We start from the raw sequence: 24,161 nt of genomic DNA on the forward strand, positions 1-24,161 counted from the left end.
GCCATCGAATCCACACAGTCAGGTGAACTCGGTTGTCCCCGTCCTCCGCCTGGCTGGAGGCAGGGCCCCTCTAATGTTGGTCATAAAACCTGCTAACGACAAATGGGTTAGTGTGGTGTGCACGGGTTTCAGCCTCATCTTGATCACTCACTTCTTGTGAATACAAGTCAGAAGTTCTTCTCATAGGATCATGAGCAAAGTCGAACTTTCTGCTCTGTTTGGGCACTTGATTACTAGAAACCGGAGCAGCATTTCTCCTGAAAGGACCACGTTCTGTACTTGTTCTTCCCTCCAGCTCACATCCTCGCTTTCCTAGGAGGTAGGTAGGTTTTCCATCCCATTTCTTCATGTCTTCTCCACGATCACGCAGGCGATGCCACGGCTTCCCCCGTGGTGTGTACCGGTTCTCTCGAGTAGAGAAATGATTGCTCCTAATAGCCGAGATTCTGGTCCGTGCAGGTGGGGAGTAGGACATGTTCTCTTTACGTTGCTGGAAATCTTGAGATAATTTGTTCACAGCCGCGATGATGGGGGAAGAGACACTTTCTTCATATTGTCATAGTCGGCGAGCCAGTTCATTCGCTGTTGGTCCCTCTTCGTCTGTCCAGTCCATTACTGCTAATGCACTGGCATATGATGAGGGTGTGCTCCGTGCCAAAGTCCTCCACATGGGCCGGGTGCATCGGACTTCATCTGGATCTGTGGGTAGCCGTGTGTCACGGTCCACTCGGTGGACTCGTGATGGTTCGTTTGCTACGATCTCGAAAGTGCAAAATTAAGGTGACCAACACCAAAGGGGATAGCAGTAATCAAACAGTGAAACTTTATCGTGTTGCCTGTGAAGCAGCATGCAATAGAGATGGGTGAAAGAAAGGAGAAAAGTAGAGTTAAGTTTAGAGAGAGGAGGGAGAGAGGTTATAGCTACCACCGCTGATCTCACGACACCCTAACGGTCCCGGGTCCAGCTGATGCTGCGTCGTCGATCGTCGTGGTCCTTGGTGGGGAAGCTTCCCATTTTCGTTGTCCAGAAGTCATCTTTTATGCTCAGTAACACACCTTGCTCCTCCTCTGCCTCAGGGGTCTCCGCCCTTCTCAGAATTCAATTATCATCTCTCCACCCTTCTCAAGCGAGGCCATCACGCGTGCACAGGGGGAGTGTCCGAGGTGTGGTCAGTCTTGGAGGTGGGTAACCTTCAACCAGGAGGTATGTTTTGGTATTATAATGAAGCAAAGTTTCTTCATCGATGTTATGGCAACAGTTGCGATCCATCTTTTTTGACAATGGCTATGCAATTATCTCCAACAGCTCCGGCTAGGCCCAGGTACCGAACAATAGCACAGCACTCTTTGTACTGCACGGCTCAGGCACCGAAGAACAGCACTGCACTGCCTGCACCACTCGGGTCAGTGCTCAGGAGAACAGCACTGCACTGCCTGCACCACTCGGGTCAGTGCTCAGGAGAACAGCACTGCACTGCCTGCACCACTCGGGTCAGTGCTCAGGAGAACAGCACTGCACTGCCTGCACCACACGGGTCAGTGCTCAGGAGAACAGCACTGCACTGCCTGCACCACTCGGGTCAGTGCTCAGGAGAACAGCACTGCACTGACTGTGCCACACAGTTCTGCATTCAGGAGCCTTTGCACCACATTCCACTCCAGGGATCGGCAACTGCGCTCCAAACAGGCCGTTGTCGGGTACCTCACTGTCCATGTCCCTGATGACAATGTTGAGACAATGCTGATCTTCTGACCGACTCTTACACCGCGCATTATCTGGGTCACAGTAAACTGCCTCCTGCACAGCTAGCTCCCTCAAGTATTGAATGCCTCTCTCCATAGTGGTCCACTTACTTGGTCGACATGTCAAGTCATCCTTGAAGGGATACCTCTGCCTCAAGCTTGACAGAAGTCACCTCCAGAGACTGAGATCTTGTGTCTCCTTTCCAATGGGTTTGTCAATGCCCCCTTCCCTAGACAGGGATCCCAGCTGCCTCACCTCCCTGCCCTCTAGTTCCATGCCACTGGCCCCGCTATCCCAGCACCACAGCAGCCAGGTAACGAGTTGCTCATCTGGATGGCGCCTGAAATCTTTTCTTATGTCTCGCAACTCACTCCAGGACAAGGATTGGGTGACTATCACTGGCTCTGCCTCCTCCTCCTGTTCTCGTGATGGGCCTGGTTCATCATCACCCTGTACACCACGAGGGGATTTTCTTGTGTATTTCTTCTTCTGTATGGGAGCAACTGACACCGTCACGGGTCAGTTCTCTGGTTCAGCTGCAGCGCCTGTCCTCGGGCTTGTAGTGGCTGCAGTTTCTGTTACTGGGTTACCAGGTGCAGAGCCCTTCTCTTCCTCTTGAGAGTGCTGAACAGTGTTTAATAGCACCCGGTAAGCGTGGGCTATGCCCCAGCATGTTGCAGTGAGCTGGGCCTCTCTGGAATTACCCGGCTGACAACATACTTTTTCCAAATAGTCCACTAGTTCCTCAGGATTCTGCACCTGTGCAAGAGTGAAGTTCCAATACACTGGAGGTGCCCACTGTTCTAGGTACTTGCCCATTCTACTCCACACCCCCAGCCACTCATAATTCTCCAACCTTGGGGTAGTTTCCAAGTGATATTCCTAAATAGTTGCTTAACCATAAACAAAAAACAGAACCACGTTCAGGAACATGCTAGCTCCTAACAGCACGGCAACCATGTTTATGTCAACATTCCAAAGATATTTGAACTCCCCAGATTTCTCAAACACAGCTGTAAATAGCCCCAGGGCCGATCACTGCACGCTATCATAGATGAGCATCACATAGTACAACAGAAACAAAATCTTAACCCACCTCTCACGGAAGGTGAGCAACAGCATGGGAAACACGTATTGCAAATGAGGTGATAAGATCTTAAGGAGCCAAGCAATCCACATTTTACCCGTTTTGTTGTTATCTCAAACAAAAAAACCTCAGTGCCCCATGTTGGGCACCAAAAACTGTTGAGGTTTGAACTCAGCCACCAGCCAGACACCACGTGGCCGGCTGTTCACCTCCCCGCCCTCCACTCTGGTGAAATAGGGGAGGGACAAAAAAAAAAGAAGAGAATTAGTAGGTTGAATAAAAAAGGAATTTACTAAATATAACAAGAGAACAAACATACCAATAGTGCGTCCAAAAAGAAACGGGTAAAATGCAGCGGTGGCTTACCGAGCGCAGCAACACACACCCGGGCCGGACCCAAATTCTCGTGCTTCCGGAGAGAGCCCGGCCCCCTATATCTGTGGGCATGACATCACATGGTATGAAATACTCCAATGAAAGTTAACTCCATCCTGGTTGAAACCAGGACAACAGGCAGAATTAAAGAGCTCTGACAAGCATTTCTGGGTGATGGCGGATATCGCAAGAGTTCTCAGAAACAAATTAAAAGAAAGCTGTTCCTTGTTGCCCCCTGACACCAGGTGCGAAACAGTGTGTAGGGTGCCCGGATCAAATGCTCCTGCAAAAGCTCAACTGGCAAAGGTCACATCTTTTGGAGGGTCGACAGCGGAGCCAGCACCGTTTAACATCTTCATTAACCATCTGAGTCATGGGGAAGAACGCACACTTGGGGAGTTTTCTGATGACACCCAATGGAGGGGAGCTGCTCGTCGGCTGCTCGGCAGGACTTCTGCTCAGGGGCCTGGGGCTGCTGGAGGTGCTCAGGGAGTACGTGCAGCGTGATCCAGACCATGACACGACTCCCTCTTCAGTCTCCCTTCCCCGTATCTCCCGCTGGGTCCCCACCACATCTCCTGGGAGGGAAGAGCCCTTGCACGCACGCCTATAACATTTCACGCTTTACCTTGGGGTGAGTCCACCTGGGACCGTCTTTCATTTCCTGCGTCGCAGCTCCCAGCCCACCCCCAGCCTCTGTCTCCACCAGTCACTGACAAGGGGGCCCCAAACTCTGACAGAGCACTCGGTGCTCACCCCCTCAAGCCCACAGGGGACCCAAGGGAAGCATTAGGCCCCTCAAAGGTGCCGTTCCTTGGGCCTCCTCTTAGGCCCAGCTTCAAAAGAAGAATCTGACCCTAAGGCAATGCACGGAACAGATCCCTCCTGACTGCAGATGTGCTCTTAGGGGGTAGCTCTGACACAGCGGTGCCCATTGCCCCTCCCTGCTTGCAGTGGCACCAGCGCACGGGGAGACCCAGCAGTACCATCGACAACATTTGAGACCCTTTGCCCCAAAGTGCAACAGGCCAAGAGGGGAAACGGAGAAAGAGTGACACTAGGACAGGGCAGCCTCTGGCAGCCTTCAGCAGAGCTGGCTCCGGGGAGGCAACAGCCTCTGCACCAAAGCTGCAGCGAGGAGGGGCCAACTGCGACAGGGAGGGGATGGCTCAGGGCTGTCCCCACCACCTGTGACAGGGCTCTGCTCCCCTCCCGCTAGTGCAGGTACCACTGGGGCAGGAGGCAAGGCGTGATGGGTGCCCCAGCTGCCAAGATATGCAATTGGAACATGTGGAGAAATGACTAAATGGGGGAGCACGGAGATAGATACAAATACGTCCTCTTTAGAAATGACACCCAGGGACAGGATGTTTAATCCGTACCTCCTGCTCTCTAGGTCTACGGAGCTGCCGGCTGGAAGGGAGCAGATGTTAACCCCGACTAGGAGAGGCCCCGCACCACAAGGGCCGGGGGAATACACCGGTGTTCCCCGTGCACAGTCTCCCCTCCCTCGGGCAGAAGGAAAGGACCGCGGGCTCCCTGTGGCACCCGAGGGGCCGTCCGGCCCCACCTCAGGGTGTCCCATTCTCACAGGGTGTGTGTTTCAGGGCATCTCCGGAGCCCTGGATGTGCCTTTCTGGTGACCCACCCCTGCACCCTTCCACAGACCCCTGACAAGCTCAGCCCTGAGGCGTGGCTTTCTGGAAGCAGGAGGGCAGGCCCAGCCACAAGTCCCAAGGAAAAACTGAACAAGGCCACAGATCCTCCAGTCCAACCATGAACCTCACACTGACCGTTCCCAACTCCACCAGATCCCTCCGCGCTGGGTCAACCCAACTCTTCAACCCCTCCAGGGATGGGGACTCCCCCCCTGCCCTGGGCAGCCCATTCCAATGCCCAACAACCCCTTCTGCAAAGAAATCCTTCCTAAGAGCCAGTCTGACCCTGCCCTGGCGCAGCTTGAGGCCATTCCCTCTTGTCCTGGCGCTGGTTCCTTGGCTCAAGAGACTCATCCCCCCTCTCTGCACCCTCCTTTCCGACAGCTGTAGAGGGCCATGAGGTCTCCCCTCAGCCTCCTCTTCTCCACACTAAACCCCCCCAGTTCCCTCAGCCGCTCCCCATCAGACCTGTGCTCCAGACCCTGCACCAGCTCCGTTGCCCTTCTCTGGACACGCTCGAGTCATTCAATGGCCTTTTTGGAGTGAGGGGCCCAAAACTGAACCCACTCATTGAGGGGCGGCCTCACCAGTGCCGAGCACAGGGGTAAGATCCCTTCCCTGTCCCTGCTGACCACGCTATTGCTGATACAGGCCAGGATGCCATTGGCCTTCTTGGCCACCTGGGCACACTGCTGGCTCCTGTTCAGCCGGCTGTCAATCAACACCCCCAGGTCCCTCTCTGACTGGCAGCTCTCCAGCCACTCCTCCCCAAGCCTGTAGCGCTGCTGGGGGTTGTTGTGGCCCAAGGGCAGCACCCGGCATTTGGCCTTATTGAAACTCCCCCAGTTGGCCTCAGCCCATCGCTCCAGCCTGGCCAGGTCTCTCTGCAGAGCCTCCCTACCCTCGAGCAGATCAACACTCCCACCCAACTGGGTGTCATCTGCAAACTGACTGAGGGTGCACTCGATCCCCTTGTCTAGAGCATCAGTAAAGATGTTAAACAGGAGTGGCCCCAAAACCCAGCCCTGGGGGACACCACTCGTGACCGGCCGCCAACTGGATTTACCTCCGTTCACCACCACTCTTTGGGCCCGGCCATCCAGCCAGTTTTTTACCCAGCACAGCGTGTGCCCATCCAAGCCGCGAGCAGCCAGTTTTGCCAGGAGAATGCTGTGGGAAACGGTGTCAAAGGCCTCGCTAAAGTCAAGGCAGACAACACCCACAGCCTTTCCCTCACCCAATAAGCAGGTCGCCCTGTCGTAGGAGGAGATCAGGTTTGTCAGGCAGGACCTGCCTTTCCTAAACCCGCTGACTGGGCCTGATCATCTGGCTGTCCCGCACGTGCTGTGTGATGGCACTCAGGATGAGCTGCTCCGTCAGCTTCCCGGGCACTGAAGTCAAGCTGACAGGCCTGTAATTTCCCGGATCATCCTTCCGACCCTTCTTATAGATGGGCGTCACATTGGCCAATCTCCAATCTGTCGGGACCTCCCCGCTCAGCCAGGACTGCTGGGAAATGATGGAAGGCGGCTTGGCGAGCACCCAGCCAGCTCCTTCAGCACCCTCGGGTGTATCCCGCCCGGTCCCACAGACTTGTGTGTGTCCATGTGATGCAGTAGGTCACCGACTGTCTCCTCCCGGATTGTGGGGGGGTCCTTCTCCCAGTCTCTGTCTTCTGGCTGAGGAGGCTGGATTCCCTCAGTACAGCTGGATTCCCTCAATACAGCTGGTCTACAAGCTTTGCATGTGTGTTCCTTCATTTCTTTCTCAAGGACTCCCGAGTCCTCAACTCTTTCCTGATGTCCCTTTGCCTGTTTAGGTAAGATTGAAACGCTCGTCAGGCTCCCCACGGAAATCCCCGAGAGCAGACTCAAGGCCTTCAGCGGACACTTGGGCAACCCCTAGAATGAGATAAGGGGAGCTCGAACAAAGACGCACAGAGACCCCGTTACAGGGAAAATGATTTTGCTGATTTAGGAAGGCGGCACCTGGACTTTACTTCACAGCGCACGCGCTGGAAAGAAGGTCAACTAGTGAACGCCGTGAAGAAGACTGCTTACTTCTTCCCTCGACCACCAAAGACCCGCACCCTGTTTTCTCTACGCGTGCCCAGACTATGTAAATGAATTCCAGGAACTCATTGTCATGAGAAACCCCTTTCCAGGAAATCCCATGCATGCGTGTGATTTGCGTGGATGTAAACTGCTGTCCCTCGCTAATTCCTGGGAGCCCGTATGGCGGAGAATCCCCAGGGCGCCCCCAGCGCTGCTCATCCAAGAATTCCTGCTGAGCAGTTCTGTTGGACTCTGCCTGTTCGTCTCCTTGTCTCATCCCCCTGATGCACGCCAACACCTCCTCCTCAGGTGCCGCTTGCCAGAGCCCACGGCCATCTCCCGCTGGGCACTGGAGACCCCTCTGTGCCCTCCGTGCACCGCCCTGCGGCCGCCCCAGCCCAGCACGGGGCTGGAGAACCAGGCCCTGCTGAGGCCCGGCCCTGCCGAGCGTCCCGGGCAAGTCCCCGCGGCAGGACCCGTCCCGGCGGGCGCAGGCAGGGCTCTCCCCGGCGGGGCGGGCACCAAGGGACGGAGGGGGCCCTGCCAAGAAGGGCTTTGCTTCTGGGAAGCTTCGAGCTGCCCGCGAGGGCTGAAGGACAGCCCGGCCCAGCCCGCGGACCCCGCTGCTCCAAGCCCTCCGCCACGTCTCCCGACACCCTCCCGGCGGCCTCCGGCGCCTCGGGGCAGGAACGGCCGCAGGGCCGGCTCCGGGGCCGCCTGGGCCCGCAGGGAACGCGCTGCTGGGCCCCCAGCCCCCTGCGATGCCGGCCGAGGGGCCGCGCTGCCCGCTGCCGCCGCCCGCCCTCCGCGGCAGCGCCGGGCTCCGCGCCCAGGGGAGGCCTCAGCCCCGCCCGGCCCCGCCGGCACTTCCGGGGCCGGAGCCGCTGCCGCCGCCGCTTCCGGCGGCACTTCCGCTTCCGGGAGCGGCGCGTGCCATGGCGGTGCTGGCGTCCAACCCCACCAACCCCGTGGTCTTCTTCGATGTCACCATCGGCGGGCAGGTGGGCTCGGGCGCTGCGCGGCGGGGCCGGGGGCGGCAGCGGGAGGGGCTGCGGGGGCTCGCTGGGGGGGGCGGGGGTGCGGGGCTCGCAGGGGCCGGGGGGCAGCCGGGGGGGCCCGGAGCGGGGGGGCTCGCGGGGGGGCTCCGGGAGGGGGGTGGCGGGGTGCAGGGCGGGGGGACGTGCCGGGGTTCCCTGGGGGTGTAGGAGCGACGTGGGGGGGTGCGGGGGGGGTCGAGTGCTGGTCGTGGGGTTGGCGGGGGGCGACCGAAAGCGCTCGGAGGGGAGCAGCGGGAGGGAGGTGCGGGGCAGTCGGGGGCTGTGGGGCTGCAGGGGCGCGGGGGGAAGGGCTGGCAGCAGGGCTGCAGGGCAGGGGGTGGGGGGTGCGGCGGGGGGAGGCTGGGGGGGGTGTGTGTGTGTGTGTGTGTGTGTGAGGGGCCCAGGGGGCTCATGCGGCCCCGTCTCCCCAGGAGGTCGGCCGCATGAAGATCGAGCTGTTCGCCGACGTCGTACCCAAAACAGCAGAGAACTTCAGGTGAGGAGCAGGCGGCGTTTGTGCAGCTCAGCCCGGGTGGGGGCTGTGAAGACTTTTGGGCGCAGGAATGGCTCAGGTGGCAGAGTGGCCAGTCCCCCCAGAGCCGCCGCACTGCTTTGCTCCTCTCTGCGTTCCCAGAGAGATGCGGCCGTGAGCACCCCGATCCCCTGGGGAAGGGCACCTGGCTGGAAGGGGAAGGGCTGCGGTCCCGCTCTGCTCCCTCTGCGGAGCTTCTCGAGCGCTCGGTGCCCTTGGAAAAGGCCGCACCTTAACGGCAGGGCCACGCAGGTCTCTTGGCGCTGACTGAAGGATGCGCCGCTCGGGCGTCCCGCTGCCACGGTGTTTTGCTGATTAAGGATACCAATTAAACTGGGACACCAGAGTGAAAAGAGTAGGCGTACTTTACTGGTGATAACCAAGTAATGTAACAGCCTAATACAGAAAACATGCAGTGAGAAGAAGCAGAACAGTGCACTTAAAGCAACAAGCAGGAAAATACAGGGTAATGCATCAAATCATTACTGCACGAGAGAGAGAGAGAATAGTAATTAAGAGAAATACATCACCCCTTGCATATATTATCATCATCACCCAGACCCGCAGTCGCTGGGGAGCCCCGGTTACAGCGAGGATTTGGAGAGCCTGTCCCGGCAAGTGGGAAATCCTACGCGGTGCGTCCACCCATAGGTGAGGCACCCAAAGTCGCTGCAAACGGGCCCAGCCTTATATACCAGAGATCGACAAGCCAGAGTAACTGGCACCTTTGTTTTGAGCGGGAAATATCTGGTTTCATTCTCCTGTTGGATTCCACCCAAAGCCTGGCCAGGGCTCGGCGGGGGAAACCAAGGGAGTTTCTAACAAGGCCAAATACTTGGGTTCTCAGCCTTGAACAAGGCTGCGAAAGGAAAGCTGGATACATTCTCTCCTCTCTACTGATTATATTTTGTCTTTCACGAGCGAGTTTACATATTTTACTAATGACTACATGCTAAGTTAGCAGCTTCAGCTTGGGGCCTGTTGTTCAGGCTGCAGTATTCCAGTGCTTTAGCACTTTTTACACCAGCATAAATAGGTTGTTATAACTTAGTACAATACCTACTAGCACAATGGTTATCAGTTATAAAATATACAGGATTCATCTATAGGTCAACTCTGGCTTGAGCCTGTTGTCCGAGCCCTAGCACTTCACACGGCAGAGATGGATGTACCCTGTTCTCTGTGAAACACGGGGTCTGCTCCACGTTCACTGCCCCTCACGGCCTCGGTGTTAAATATCTGCGCTCCTCAACTGCAGGCAGCAGAGCAGTCTGTTTTAAAATGGCAGTGGGGAGGAGTTGCTGCCGGTTCCGTGGCACTGGGGTCATCCCCGGTGCAGCGAGGGCACTCCTGCACACCAGTCAGTGCATGTTGGCTGAATGCAGCCCTCTGTGTCCTCCGGGGGCAGATGTGCCTCACGCTCTGCTCTCCTTTTTGTCTTGCAGGCAGTTTTGTACGGGTGAATTCAGGTAAGCGGGTTACGGGGTCCTTTAAAGTAGCCTACTCAGAGAAACAGGGCTGGGTGAGCAGGAAGAAGGCTCACTTGGAAGTGTTTCTTACTCTGCCAGGACAACATGAAGGAGTTGCAGAAAACCGCTCTGACGAAGTTGTGATGAGCTCGGTGCGTCGCAGGGGTGGCAGATTGTTCCCTTTGGGCATGACTTTGTTCGTGCTCAGGGTGCTCTGAAAAGCCCTGTCTGCAAATCCCGCCTGCTCGTGCTGCAGATGGCAGTGGGATCCCCTAAAGGTGCTGGTGTGGGTGTTGTAGGGAACCGTGTCACTTAGCGGGCAGAGCCCACTCGAGGTTTGCCTTTGCCTCTGGTAGCAGCAGCGGGGAGCCAGGCTGCAGCACGGGGTGGTATATCAAGGCAGTAGTAACGTGTAGGACAAGCCTTTGGGACTCTGAATTCCTGGGAGGGTTTTGTGTTGGGATGTGCAGTAAGTTGCAATGATTTTCCTTTTCCTTTCCTTGCAGGAAGGATGGTGTCCCTATAGGTTATAAAGGAAGCACTTTCCACAGGTAATTCCTCTGCTTTTGTTTAGGCACTGCAGTAGCAGCCTGAGCTAGATGTGGTTTGGAGAGCTGCCTCGGGCATTATTGGTCCGGGAGGCATCTGTAGGTCTTGGCTGATACCGTCCTTGCGTAGCTCTGGGGCATTTGGGGGTCTGTCAGGTGTGTACGCTGGGGTCACTGGGAGGGATCCCCCGTGCCTGGGGTGTCAGGTCAGAGATCACGTTCTGGCATCTGTCCTCTAATCACTATCCCTGCTCGAGCAGCAATGGGTCCCAAATTACCCAACAGCAACGAGTAGTTAAGCTTTGTTGCAGATTTTAGACTGTAGCATTCACAGAGGCTGATAACTGTCGCTGTGCAGCGAGGCAGAACGCCTGTTTGCCCCGTGCGAAGCTTCTTGAGACGTTTGTCTACTGAGAACTGAGTATTGTTTTACTTCTTTAGGGTAATAAAGGATTTCATGATCCAAGGAGGTGACTTTGTAAACGTAAGTACTGCTCTATTCCTTTTGTGCTTTTCCTACGTGGTACATTAAGCAGCTGTTTCCAAGGGTCCGTGCTGCTCTGTGGGATCTGTTGGCTCTCTTTTGCGGTACTCAGTAGTCACTGGAGGATTCCTCCTACAATTGCTGCTGTCTTACTGCCACAGACTATAACGTACTTGAAACCAAATCTTGGGTGAGCATAGCTTCTCCTTCCCAAAGTTTTTCTCTCTAAAAAAAGCATGGCAGTACAGCTAGAGCCTTTTCAAACTTGAAAGAGTTTTATTTTTTTTGTACTGTGTTGTCATTCCTCCTTCTCCTGTCCCCCCAAACAAGAAACCATGCAAATTTCTGTTAGCTCTTTGGAGAGAGACCCTAGGTACAGAACCAAGTGTCTAGTGCAAAGTATAGTGAAATAAAAACTAACTAGTTAAATAAAAATTAACTGTTTGTTAGTGAATTGTCTCAAAATAGAAAAGACTTTGTGCCCGCAGTGGTGGTCGTGCTCTGACTTAGGGATAAGCAGAGTATATGGGGGAGCCTCGAGGACCACAGGGTCTCTTCACTGTCCTAGGGCCCAGTAAAATTATTTCCTTTGTGGAAGTGTTACAAAACATGAGGTGGATGATAAAGCTTTTTTGGTACAAAATTGATAATGCTTTGTTGTGTGAAAGTCACCGAGAGAATTGACTGCAGAGCGGGTGGCTCAGCCACACCAGACTTTTAGGTAGTCACTAATTGTGATGCTGCTCAACTGTCCCAGTGGACTTTATTACTTCCACTGAAGCTCAGCAAGCATTACAGATTGCACCAGTACTTGTTATTTATGAATTACACTTACTAGAGTGGCACTTGAGGAGCAAGGACAGTCACACTGACCACTAAAAATGGGTATATGTTCCTGTCTCAGAGCTGAGAGTAAACCTCAGAGAATAGGGGGAAAAGAAGCAAGGGCTAGGCAAGCAGAGCAGAAGATGTGGAGCTGCACGTGGTATGTTACTGGTATCTTACTTTCCTGTTAAGTTTGGTCTCCTAAAGAATGTATATGTTAAGTAGAAAGGCAGGGAAGGGAGGCAGGTTGCAGCAAGGCAGAAGAAATGGGGCTGAAGTGACACAGGGAGGGGAAATGATCATAGGGAAGGGCTCTTACCCCTGGACTTGGCACTGGTGAGGCCGCCCTTCAATGACTGGGTTCAGTTTTGGGCCCCTCACTCCAAAAAGGCCATTGAATGACTCGAGCGTGTCCAGAGAAGGGCAACGGAGCTGATGCAGGGTCTGGAGCACAGGTCTGATGGGGAGCGGCTGAGGGAACTGGGGGGGTTTAGTCTGGAGAAGAGGAGGCTGAGGGGAGACCTCATGGCCCTCTACAGCTGTCGGAAAGGAGGGTGCAGAGAGGGGGGATGAGTCTCTTGAGCCAAGGAACCAGCGCCAGGACAAGAGGGAATGGCCTCAAGCTGCACCAGGGCAGGGTCAGACTGGCTCTTAGGAAGGATTTCTTTGCAGAAGGGGTTGTTGGGCGTTGGAATGGGCTGCCCAGGGCAGGGGGGGAGTCCCCATCCCTGGAGGGGTTGAAGAGTCGGGTTGACTTAGCGCTGAGGGATCTGGTGGAGTTGGGAACGGTCAGGGTGAGGTTCAGGGTTGGACTGGAGGAGCTTCAAGGTCTTTTCCAACCTCGATGATTCTGTGATTCTGTGAAATCAACCCAGGGAAGTGGCTGTTGGAATAGGAGATGTAACTGAGTGTGCCAGAGATACCAGGCTGCATTGCTTCAGCTTTCCCTGAAGGGTTCCTCACTGCAGCATCTGTCAGGCCGTTCTGTTGAAGGGTCCCTGCTGAGTCCTTTTGGTGTCATACACAGGAGTGTCTCTGCAACCCCAGACCAAAGGGCAGGGCGGCCTTTCAGCCGTGCCATGACTTACGTGTCTTGCGTGAACCATGCGTCAGGTTTCTGCAAATTACAAATTTGTGAGCAGTCAAAGCTTGCAATGTGCAGCTGTTAGGGGCCACGCTGCTTTAATTTAGAAGTGTCTTGAAGTCTGAGTGCTGGGACTTGTAGTTAAGTACAGGATGTCTCGACTTGGTAGAAGTACAGCAAAAGGTAGAAGCTCCATATTTCAGAAACTGTCCTTGCTGAACAGCAAGATCACTTCCCTGTTTCCTGTAAAATCACAGAAAATAAGGTGAAATAACGAAGCATCAGCCAACTTTTTCCACGCAACCACTTTCCTTGTCACACCAGCCCCTACTTTGATGTCCCTTCCCCTTTCCCTGCTGAGGCCAGGTGGGTCCATCCCAAGCCATCTGTAGCCTCTGTCTCTCTCTGGGAGGCTTGAACTTGATCCTTACCACCTCCATGGGTTTCTGCCAACATATGGATGGCAAAGGATGTGCTGTGGAGTTAGAAACCAGTCGCTGATCCTCTTCAGAAATGAAACATTGAACATGTTCACTGCTGGTGCGTGCAAATGGCAGTACAGCACCCGTTTCGGGCTGGATTTAACGCTGTCCTTTTGCTTGGGTGTTTTAAATTTAATTTTTAAATTGAGTTGTTCCGTAGCAGTTGCTGTGGCTGACCGGGCACCTCTCTCACGCAGGGCGACGGCACTGGGGTAGCCAGTATATACAGGGGTCCTTTTGCAGATGAAAACTTCAAACTGAAACACTCTGCTCCTGGGCTGCTCTCTATGGTGAGTATAAAATAGAGATATTCTAAGACTAAAAAGCTTTTGGTACTTTCTCTGTGCCCTTTTCCGAAGCCTATAAATTATTTGCCAGACGACAGAAATCTCCAGCGTTGGATCCAAGGTCTAAAAGACCTGCTTTGTAACTCCTGGCTAGAAGGCTCCTCATGGGTCAATGTGTTGAGTGACACAAGTCCTGATCCTGCAGCATCCTTTCTTTTTTACCTGTTGAAGTGCTGGGGCAGGCTTTGTTTGATGAGCTTTGAGAGTTGCTTGATTCTTAACAGTTTTCATACAGTGGCAAGCGGTGGTGTTTTCTTCTTCCTTCATAGTGTTATCAAACACTGACCTCAGCAAGGATGAAACAAAGAGATTTGGGAGTTTCAAAGCCATAGCAGTGTTACCATGGCATCTTTTAGAACATAGGCTTCCTGTTCAACATTGTAGGAAAAACTGCAACCATTGCATGTTGTCTGGTAGGGACAATACACTGGCTTCTGCAATGGAAAGCAAGTGGAGCCAGTGCTTCAGTGTTCCTCTCCACAGCTGCTTCTTGCCCAGCTCCTGCAGCTGCCCTGCCCTTAAAACCACTTGCTGAGAGCATTCACCATTTGGATTAGTTATTCACCCAGTTCAAAACGCGGCCCCAGACGAGGTGTCGTGACACAACTAAGCAACCCGTGTACCGTGGTGAGGGAGAAGGGATCCACCCTCGTACTGCCAGCTTTGTGTTAAAGGGCCATGGCTCCGGCGTCATCCTGCTGGGCCAAACCATGTCTGTCCCAGCTGGATCCCTCCCAAGCTGGCTCTGTCTGGCAGTAAGTAAAATCCACTGTGACCATGCCCTATGCTGTCCTGCAGCTGCAAAGCTTGCCCGGTTCACTTGTCAGTTCAGAAAGATGCTTTAGTGTTACCTGATGGTCAACAGAGCTTTGAAGAATTGAAGTGGACTGAAGTGTGGCAGAGGGGTTTTCTTAGCAGAGCGCAAATGCTCTGGGTGTTGCGCTCGGATGTGAATTAAATTTCCCATCTGCATCACACGGTTCCTGTGAGCCCCGTGCCGATACGATTGTTACCTTTCTCATCTTGATCATCAGAACGGACACGGGGGTTTTTTGGTTTTATTCTGAGAACACCTTCCAAATAATGAAATCAGCTGCTTTTTTTTTTTGTCCTGCTGGTTCCTGGCTTTTCGTTTTCCCCAGGACAGTAGTTCACCCAGTAAGTACTCATCACCAAAAAGTTCAGCCTTTTTTCAAGAGTGTGTTCTAGAGCCCAGATGTCAGCAGAGTCTTGTGCTGAACATGTAGAAGCATAATAAAAAGTTGGTGACGTGGCTCATGCGCATGCCAGCATGACCAGACTTACTGACGTGCCACGTCCCAGCACAGGCCGCTCTCCTGCAGAGGTGTATCGTGCTTCCTTTGGTTTGTGTAGCAATAAGCTAAACATAAGCTAGGCTAGGTCTAGAGCAGCAGCTCTTTCCTACGTGAGACGCGTCTGCCTTCAGTTTGGGGAAGTCTTAAATTGTACCCTTTTTGTGTTTTGTCATTCTCAACCCCCAGGCAAACAGTGGTCCAAGTACCAACGGCTGTCAGTTTTTCATTACGTGCTCTAAATGTGACTGGTTGGATGGAAAACACGTAGTGTTCGGTGAGTACCTGCAGCAGAGGCTGGCGTACCAGCTCACGGACACTCCCTGGGCTGGCAGCTGCTCAAATAAACAGCTGTGGACTGCTTGTTCTTCCTCCCTTGCTTGCACTAGCGGAGGTATCTGTGCAGCCAAGTACTGAGATGGATCACTGGTGAAACAAAACTTATTTTTCCCAGGTTAGCTTTAATCCAGGTCAGGTCCTTGATCGGTGTGTTGTGTTACTACATAAGTCCTTGTGCCAGTGCGGAAGGCCCAGGTGGGTGAAGGGATCCCTTTCTTCTCCACTGTCCGAGAGGACTGAGCTTTCAGCAGAGTTTTTAGATGGTAATTCTATGAAACCACATCTGCTAACTTTTCATGTACTGTCACTTGGGCTGTAGGACTTCAAGGCCAGCCTTTAAGCTGATGTCCTACTTATAACTTCCTCCAATTCTTAAGTAACACTGGTATCATTCATTGCTGTTTTACAACACATTGCAAAGGTGGTGTTGATGGAGAGGTGGGTGGTGCTGTATTTTAGCACAGCTGGAATCTCAAAATGTAGATTCCGACACATGCGATGGGAAAAAAATCTGAATGTGGAAAATGTTTTCAGAGGGATTGTTTCCTTTATTACTTTAGAGATTGGTAACAAACCCTGAAGTGCCCACTAGCTACACACTGCACAAGACTCTTTAGGAGGAACAAAACCACCTGTACCTGTGATGGGGGGGAGCAAAGGTTAAAACTGGCCATACTGAAGTGGATAAATTTTCTCATTCTAGGTAAAATTGTTGATGGGCTGTTGGTCATGAGAAAAATTGAAGTAAGTTGAATTCACCTATTTCTCTGTGAATGTCCACATTGGAAAGTCCCGTAGAGGGTTAACCAGGGTTGTTCTGTTCTCTCCTGCTGTCTGCTCACAGGATACCAGGGAATACCAGTGTTGATAACTGGTATTATCGGTGTTCATCGTTATAAAATAGCAGAAAATCTGTTGAGGCAAAGGCTGTCATATAGATTGACTTTAGAAATGCTATGCTCTTGTGGTTGCTGGTTAGTCTTTGAGCGGGGATTGTGTTCTTGTGGCTCTATTTGCAATGCTTTGCATTTGTTCAGGAAGCTGAAGTGAAAAGCTGTTCCATCAGCAACTCAGACAAGAGTGTAAAGCAGATCACTTCTGTGCCATTGCCTGGGATTATTCAGTGGATGCTAAATCATCAGTTCTGCTGATCCGTGATCAGCATGTTTAATAAGAAAAATTAAACTAATCTTCTGATGGGCTTCCAGAAGCTGAAGATGAATATGCTCAGGGGTGGTGGTTGCTGCCAGTGTTGTGACTGGGTGTCACGGCATGATAGTGAGTAGATTTAAGAAATAACAGCGAGTTCTTCAGGACAGCCAATGCTAACTTCATGGCACATGCATGGGATAATGTGCACAAGGGCCTCTGATCTACATCTAAAAAGTGAGGCAAACACAGAGCTGACAGCTGTTAGGCCTTGAGAAAAGGCCACGTGCGAGGAGCTGCGCAGCGTGGTGTAACCCATGTGTTGCTAGCCCTCCTCGCCAGGAGCACTGCTGGGAGGGTTGTGGTGTGCGGGCTTTGTGCATCGCTACAGTGAGGGGCAGTCAGTCAGAGAGGGACCTGGGGGGGTTGATTGACAGCTGGCTGAACATGAGCCAGCAGTGTGCCCAGGTGGCCAAGAAGGCCAACGGTATCCTGGCTTGTATCAGAAATAGTGTGGCCAGCAGGGACAGGGGAGGGATCTTGCCCCTGTACTCGGCACTGGTGAGGCTGCACCTCGATGAGTGGGTTCAGTTTTGGGCCCCTCACTCCAAAAAGGCCATTGAATGACTCGAGCGTGTCCAGAGAAGGGCAACGGAGCTGGTGCAGGGTCTGGAGCACAGGTCTGATGGGGAGCGGCTGAGGGAACTGGGGGGGTTTAGTGTGGAGAAGAGGAGGCTGAGGGGAGACCTCATGGCCCTCTACAGCTGTCGGAAAGGAGGGTGCAGAGAGGGGGGATGAGTCTCTTGAGCCAAGGAACCAGCGCCAGGACAAGAGGGAATGGCCTCAAGCTGCGCCAGGGCAGGGTCAGACTGGCTCTTAGGAAGGATTTCTTTGCAGAAGGGGCTGTTGGGCGTTGGAATGGGCTGCCCAGGGCAGGGGGGGAGTCCCCATCCCTGGAGGGGTTGAAGAGTCGGGTTGACCCAGCGCTGAGGGATCTGGTGGAGTTGGGAACGGTCAGTGTTAGGTCAATGGTTGGACTGGAGGATCTTCAAGGTCTTTTCCAACCAACCTAGACGATTCTGTGATTCTGTGAAATGAAAGGAAATGAGAGACTGGTGAGAGAGCAGCCAAGTCCAGCAGAATGAGGGGTTCAGAAAGAGGGCAGCTTTGTTACTGTTGCTTATTTGGATTCCCCTTCTGTACAAATACAAGTTTGCTTTGCGTGTTGCAGCTGTCATTAGTAACTTTAATGATTTAAGCCAAAGCAGCTTCAAGTGACGTGGTGCTTGCTGTGTCTCATGAGGAGCTCTCCAGTTTTTGCTCTGTTCCTTCCCTCCCACTCAGAGGATCGGGCTCAGGTCTGTATCCCAGACCTCTGTGCAGAGAAGGAGTTCACCGGCTTATGGCCGGATCTGTTGCCAAAATGCGTAACGGTGCTTCTATGTTACTCAGAGCTGTGTCTATATTTCCCTTTTCCTGATGTTGTACAGACATCTCGTAGCCAGTCTTCAAGTACCTGTCACTCACTGGATTTGCTGTGCTTTTTTAAGGTTTAACGTTATATATTTGTTTGTCCCTAGAATGTGCCTACGGGTCCAAATAACAAACCCAAGCTGCCGGTTGTGATCTCTCAGTGTGGGGAAATGTAAAGCAATGAAACAGAAATGCGGTAAGTCTGTCTTCACAGGCACCCAGTGCAATTGAACTCGGGGCTGCTGTGCTCCTTGCTTTTCTCTCGCCTTATTTTCACATTCACTTGAGTCTGCAGAGAGCTGACTCAGCTCAGTGAAACACCAGAAAATGCTTCTCTAACAGGAATAGTTTTTTGCCAGCAAAACTCCCTGAACTGGCTTCCCTCCGAGCTACACAAACACCAAAGGCAGCACTAGAGGGATAAGATATTGCAGCTGCAATCAAGGGGAAGACGGGGTTGTGGGAGCTCTGTCTTGGACGGGGTTAGGCTGCCTTGAAGCCTCGGCTTTAGAAACCAGTGGGTGCAAGGGAACTGCAGCAGGGCTCCAGCTGTTAGTACCCAGGCAGTCTGCGGGGTAGGGGGCTTTACTTTGACATGCAGGTTGGTGAACTCTCTGATTGCTACAGAAACAAGAGCATCCGTGTGTGGGGCAGGCAGGGATCAAGAAAAGGAGAAAGAAAGGATTTGAGCCTCTTTGCTCAGTACAGCCATAGGACTGCCACCACTGAAGGGCCAAGGAATTACCATACATAGCCTTACCTTAACTCAAAAAAATAACCACTGTTGTCATCTGAAGGGAGATGTTTCCAGCATGTACTACTATTTAGGCTTCGTTTTGGTTAAACCAGTAGGCTCAAGGCAGCGCTCAGGCTAACATACAGTATTCTGTTTCCATTTGTCTGCCCACTTCACCGTAAAAAACACAAGCATTTAAACAAATCTGTCTAGATTTCAATGTGTCAGGATGCAGCTTGTCAAAAATCTGCTGTATTAGCCTTTTGGTTGCTGATTTTTCAAATTTCAGCAGGCAGGCAGGCACTGACAAAAGCAAATCCCCACAATTTTTGACCTTCCATTAAATGATTTCCATAGACATCCGTGAAGACGCGTCCCTGCTTCCATAATAAAGTCTTTCAGATCTGCAGTGCTTCAGGTTCTTGGGAGCTCCTCCTATTTGATGAAGTGACAACAGGGAATGTAATTGTTTCATTTCCCTGGTACTTCTGGTGGCATTTATAGGCTTTTGAAGATAGGCACAACCTTGTTAACAGGCTTTCTTGCAGACACCCATGTTGATGGGTGGGCTCCCCTTTAGGGTTGTCCTCAGGCCCAGACTTATGGGTGATTTCTGTTTGGAGTACTTGATCTCTGGCCAACATCCAACTTGAGACTGGAAGCTTTTCATTTCTAGGTATGAGGCTGGTGTCACTTCACTTACTTTCCAGCCAGGCCTTAGGAAGTGCCTTTCTGCACTCTGCTGCCCTTTAGGGTGTCTTTCCACCTTCAGACAGCTAAATCAGTTACTTGTCAAGATCCTTTGAAATTATCCAGGAGAAACGGGAACTGTTGATTGAAAGTTCAGAGATAAATGCAGATGCCTGGCATGGAGACCCAGGAGGACTCCCGAGTTCTCTAGCTCAGGGTTGATGTGACCTAGTGCATGCAGCAAGTAGCACTCACTTGAAAATCACTGTCGCAGGACCCAGTGTCACTGCACAGTCTTGCTGTGGCAGGATGAGTTGGGAATGGCTGTCCAGCATTTTGGACCTGTTTCTTCTTTGTTTCAGTGTTCCTTCACCGGTGGTTAGGTTTGTGCTGGCTCCATGCAGTTCCAACTCCAGCCAGTTCCCCCACTGTCCTAGTCCTCTCCGCAGGCCAGATCCGTGCTTTTGACATTCTCCTGAAATTATTTAATAATTGGCATCGATGTTTGGGTTTGGGGTTTTTTTTAACGTTTTGAAATGTAAATAAAGAATTTTGTTAAATATGCGTGCAGTGCACATGAGTTAACATGCTTGGGAACAGATTCTTCAGGAAAGAAGGGCTATGGCATCTTCAGCAACGTGCCTTATCAGGTTCAGTAGGAACATTTACTGTGCATGGTATGGAGGGTCATTGCTGCTGGGCATTTGCAAAATGGGGAAGAAAGGGTGAAAGGAGCATGGCAGTGCTGTGCTCCACCAGCTCCTTTCCTCAGCAGGTAACTAAGGCTGCCTGGCAGGGAGGTGTTTGGCATCTTGGGAATCTCCAGAACCTTTCTACATGCAGCCTTACTGAAGCACAAGGAATTGGTATGGCACAGGTTTCCATCACCGTGAGTTTGCTGGGCTCTGAGGTGAGTTATGCTGTAAACAAGCATTTGTAAAACCTCCCCTGACACATTGCAGCACTAGGCCATACGGGTGTTACGTGCCATGGGTGCTGCAGGAATTTACCCGGGTGCTACAAGGGTGTTAGAGCAGGACTTTGGGCTGGGATGCAGGGAATTATTATGCTGTAGCAGCAGAAATAGGGTCTCCTTTATCCTGCAGGGTTACAGAGAGCACAGCTGCAGGATAGTGGCAAAACTGACTTTTTTCTCCCAGAATCAGATTGCAAGCTCACCTACCTGCTGGGGGACAAGAAAGCACTTGTTGGGGCTGGGCTACAGCGTGAGTTTTCTCATCCAGCAGATTAAACGTAAAGGAGTTGGGACAGAGTCTGTTCTGTCACGTGCAGGTGCTTCCTCCCATCCGGATACATCCCATCGCTCCTTGGGCAGCAGGAGGGGGGGGGGGTGCTCTATGCTTAGCTTGTGCGTTACCCAGGGCTAGATAGCAAGTGCTGGTTTACTGGAGGACAGATCCTGCAGGCATGCTTTGGTGTGCTCTTTTATCTCGTGACTGTTTAAAGTTCTTGAAGCTCTGGCTGTCGGGATTTCCAGGTCTCCATTCCTGGTTTGTGCAGCTGGTGAGGACACTTGTGTTTGCTTCTCTCCAGCTGAAGGCATCTCACCTTCTTGTACCTGCAGAACATCAGGTGATGAAAGAAACACAAAGCACACCATCCCTTTCCTCTCCAGCCCCAAAAAGACTTTGCAGAGGGCTTTCCTGTGAGATGAGGGATGAAGATTCCCAATATGGAGGAGAAAACGAGCCAGATGACAGCTGTGAGAGAGAGGTGACCAGAAAGAAACTCAGCTGCTGGTCCTGCTCAGGAAACGTGTCCAGATGGCCCTTCCCTGTGGGGTTTAGGCAGGAGCTTGGCTCCGGGCAGCTTGAGGGAGCTCTGTCTGCCAGCTGCAGTGCTGAGGTTTGCAGTTCTGGCTGCGGGTACCCAAATCCACTGTACTTTTTCACCAGGGTAGCCAGCTTCTTTCTGGGTCCAGGTTCAGCAGCATTTTCTCAGCCTGATGTATTTCTGTCACCGTGATCAGCTAGTCACACTTCCTGCATAGCAGGGGTCACAGAGCTTCCCCAAATTAATTAACAGCGGTAAATCCATTACAACCTCTTTGAAAGTTGTTCAGTGGCTAATTATATCCTGTTATGTTTCTCTTTGACCCTGAATGTGCAGAGTTTCAGCTTTCTGCCTTGCGTATCTTGCTGTTCCTTACCTGCTGGCTGAAAGTTTTCTCAAAGACCACATTTTTGGGTTTAAGTCCCCCATGATGAAGTAACCCTTCAGTTACATTGTGTGTAACAAGTCCTGGAATCTCCTGCTGTAGAGCAGATGATGGATCTTCTCTGAGCTCCAGTGTCTTCCTCCAGCTGTGAATGCTGCAACTGGAGATAGTGTTTGATTGCCTCTTTATTCATCTGAGGATCAGATTAGCCTCTGGGGCCCGCAGTGTTACCCACCCCAAAGACACTGTTAGCTGTTGGGTGGCCCACGTTTTCTTCTGTAGGTACATGGCCCTGACTGACATCCTCACAGGCTTCATCACTGAGATTTGAAGTTTTCTCCCCAGTTTTCTCCCTCTGAGGTCTCTTGCATGGTGGATTCCTTATTTGCCATTATATTTTAAGACTTATTTTTCAGTGGACTTACTGAGCATCATCCAGTTTTAATACCATTCTGGTTTTAAGGTCACAATCCTGATGCAGATCCCTTGCAGGATTGTATTATTGTTTTAAAGCTCTTTCCTTCATTAGGTGGTTGGTGATCTCATAGAAAAGATACCAGGAAGCTTGACAAGACCTACGTCTGTAAACCCACACTGGTTCTTGTGGTGTGTCGACCTTGGCCCCATCTGAGCCCCTCACCTGACCGTGGTGTAATGTGGGAAACCAGGTCCCTGGCTTCAATTTTTCGCACTAGGATGGGGGAATTGGCAGTAATTTGTGGGTGATGCCATAAGAGCTGATCCCAAGGGCATACACGTTGGTCGCAAAGATGGTGGAGTGATGGGTCAGCTCCCAGAGACCTTTTTCGTGGTTGCTGGTGACCTTTTCCTCCTCTTATGTGGGAGGAATGACCTAGCCAAGGACAGGGCTATGAATCTGTGGCCAACATCCACGTTTTTCAAGTGCCCAAGGAAAAATAACTTGGTGGACAAGAACACTGTGTTTCCCCTGGACCTTTGCTCTGGGGAATCCAGCAGAGATCTTGGATCTCTCTGAGCTGCTATAAGGTGAAAACACAGGGAATGGAGTCAAAGAGGTGAAAGGTGGTCGTTAGAGAAGGGCTTTGTCAAGATAAAGAATCCATCAGTGATGCTTTCCTTACTGCCTGGGTGGGAAGAAGGGGTCAGGGTAAGGGGAGCTGCCCCACAGCCTCTCCCCCTTCCTCTGGGGAGGGGAAGGACAGGATGCTTGGGAAAAGGCTAATTAAAGACAAGACTTTTAAGAGGCCTCTGACCTGGGGCTACAGCCTGGCTCTTAAATGGCTCAATTAGGAGGCATTTATCTTGAGTCACTACTCAGGCAGGTGCAATCAAAGGAGCTCCTTGGGGAGCAATGCAAACACAGGCAGAGAAGGCAGAGGCACAGCCGCGCTGCCTGTCTCCAGCATGGAGGGGGGGTCGAGGAGCACCTCAACCAGATCCCATATTTCTGTAGGCAAAGCCCAGACCCTCTCCCCACCTCACCAGGAGGCCTGGCACAGGGCTCAGGACCTCTGTGTGCTGCTTGCTCCTTTGGAGGGGGGTTAGACCAGGCTGCCTGCTCCCTTGGAGGGGGGTTAGACCGAGTTGCCTGCTCCCTTGGAGGGGGGTTAGACCGGACTGCCTGCTCCCTTGGAGGGGGGTTAGACCGGACTGCCTGCTCCCTTGGAGGGGGTTTAGACCGGACTGCCTGCTCCCTTGGAGGGGGTTTAGACCGGACTGCCTGCTCCCTTGGAGGGGGGTTAGACCAAGCTGCCTGCTCCCTTGGAGGGGGGTTAGACCGGACTGCCTGCTCCCTTGGAGGGGGGTTAGACCGGACTGCCTGCTCCCTTGGAGGGGGTTTAGACTGGACTGCCTGCTCCCTTGGAGGGGAGTTAGACCGGGCTGCCTGCTCCCTTGGAGGGAGGTTAGACCGGGCTGCCTGCTCCCTTGGAGGGGGCTTAGACCGGGCTGCCTGCTCCCGTGGAGGGAGGTTAGACCGGGCTGCCTGGTCCCTTGGAGGGGGGTTAGACCGGACTGCCTGGTCCCTTGGAGGGGGCTTAGACCGGGCTGCCTGCTCCCGTGGAGGGAGGTTAGACCGGGCTGCCTGGTCCCTTGGAGGGGGGTTAGACCGGACTGCCTGGTCCCTTAGAGGGGGGGTTAGACCGGGCTGCCTGCTCCCTTGGAGGGGGGTTAGACCGGGCTGCCTGCTCCCTTGGAGGGGGGTTAGACCGGACTGCCTGCTCCCTTGGAGGGGGTTAGACCGGGCTGCCTGGTCCCTTAGAGGGGGGGTTAGACCGGGCTGCCTGCTCCCTTGGAGGGGGGTTAGACCGGGCTGCCTGCTCCCTTGGAGGGGGGTCAGACTGGGCTGCCTGCTCCCTTGGAGGGGGTTAGACTACAGCCCCTACCCCACTTCAGGCCCCGACCGTGGCAGTTGGGCCAAGCCGTTACCCGCCGGCGCAGTGCTCCCCGCAGCACGCCGTTTCTCAGGAGGCTGATGACAACGCTTTCACGGCACGTAATTACATATTTTAAGCAGCTACGCCATGTCTCCAGATCCGTCATTTCCCACCGTTAATTAACGCTCCCGGGCTCCTT

The 24,161-nt window shown here is 52.9% G+C and overlaps 1 protein-coding gene across 4 annotated transcripts; it reads left to right on the forward strand.

Annotated features, from left to right (window-relative positions):
* Positions 1-6,719: 6,719 nt before the first annotated feature.
* On the forward strand, positions 6,720-23,588 carry LOC141933379 (peptidyl-prolyl cis-trans isomerase H). Of its 4 annotated transcripts, none has more exons than XM_074847997.1 (10): positions 7,592-7,919; positions 8,387-8,451; positions 9,933-9,956; positions 10,463-10,507; positions 10,946-10,988; positions 13,577-13,669; positions 15,229-15,316; positions 16,082-16,122; positions 18,108-18,196; positions 20,199-23,588. In XM_074847997.1, exons 1-9 carry the CDS (start codon positions 7,680-7,682, stop codon positions 18,174-18,176), a joined length of 708 nt encoding a protein of 235 aa, XP_074704098.1. In that variant the 5' UTR covers positions 7,592-7,679; the 3' UTR covers positions 18,177-18,196; positions 20,199-23,588. The 4 variants fall into 4 exon arrangements, 3 of the variants coding, with proteins under 3 accessions (XP_074704098.1, XP_074704097.1, XP_074704096.1); XM_074847996.1 differs by having other exon boundaries at positions 20,202-23,588; XM_074847995.1 differs by lacking the exon at positions 20,199-23,588 and adding an exon at positions 19,789-19,990.
* Positions 23,589-24,161: the final 573 nt, after the last annotated feature.

This window comes from Strix aluco, chromosome 22 (assembly GCF_031877795.1).
Source record: "Strix aluco isolate bStrAlu1 chromosome 22, bStrAlu1.hap1, whole genome shotgun sequence".
NCBI classification, from domain to species: Eukaryota; Metazoa; Chordata; class Aves; order Strigiformes; family Strigidae; genus Strix; species Strix aluco.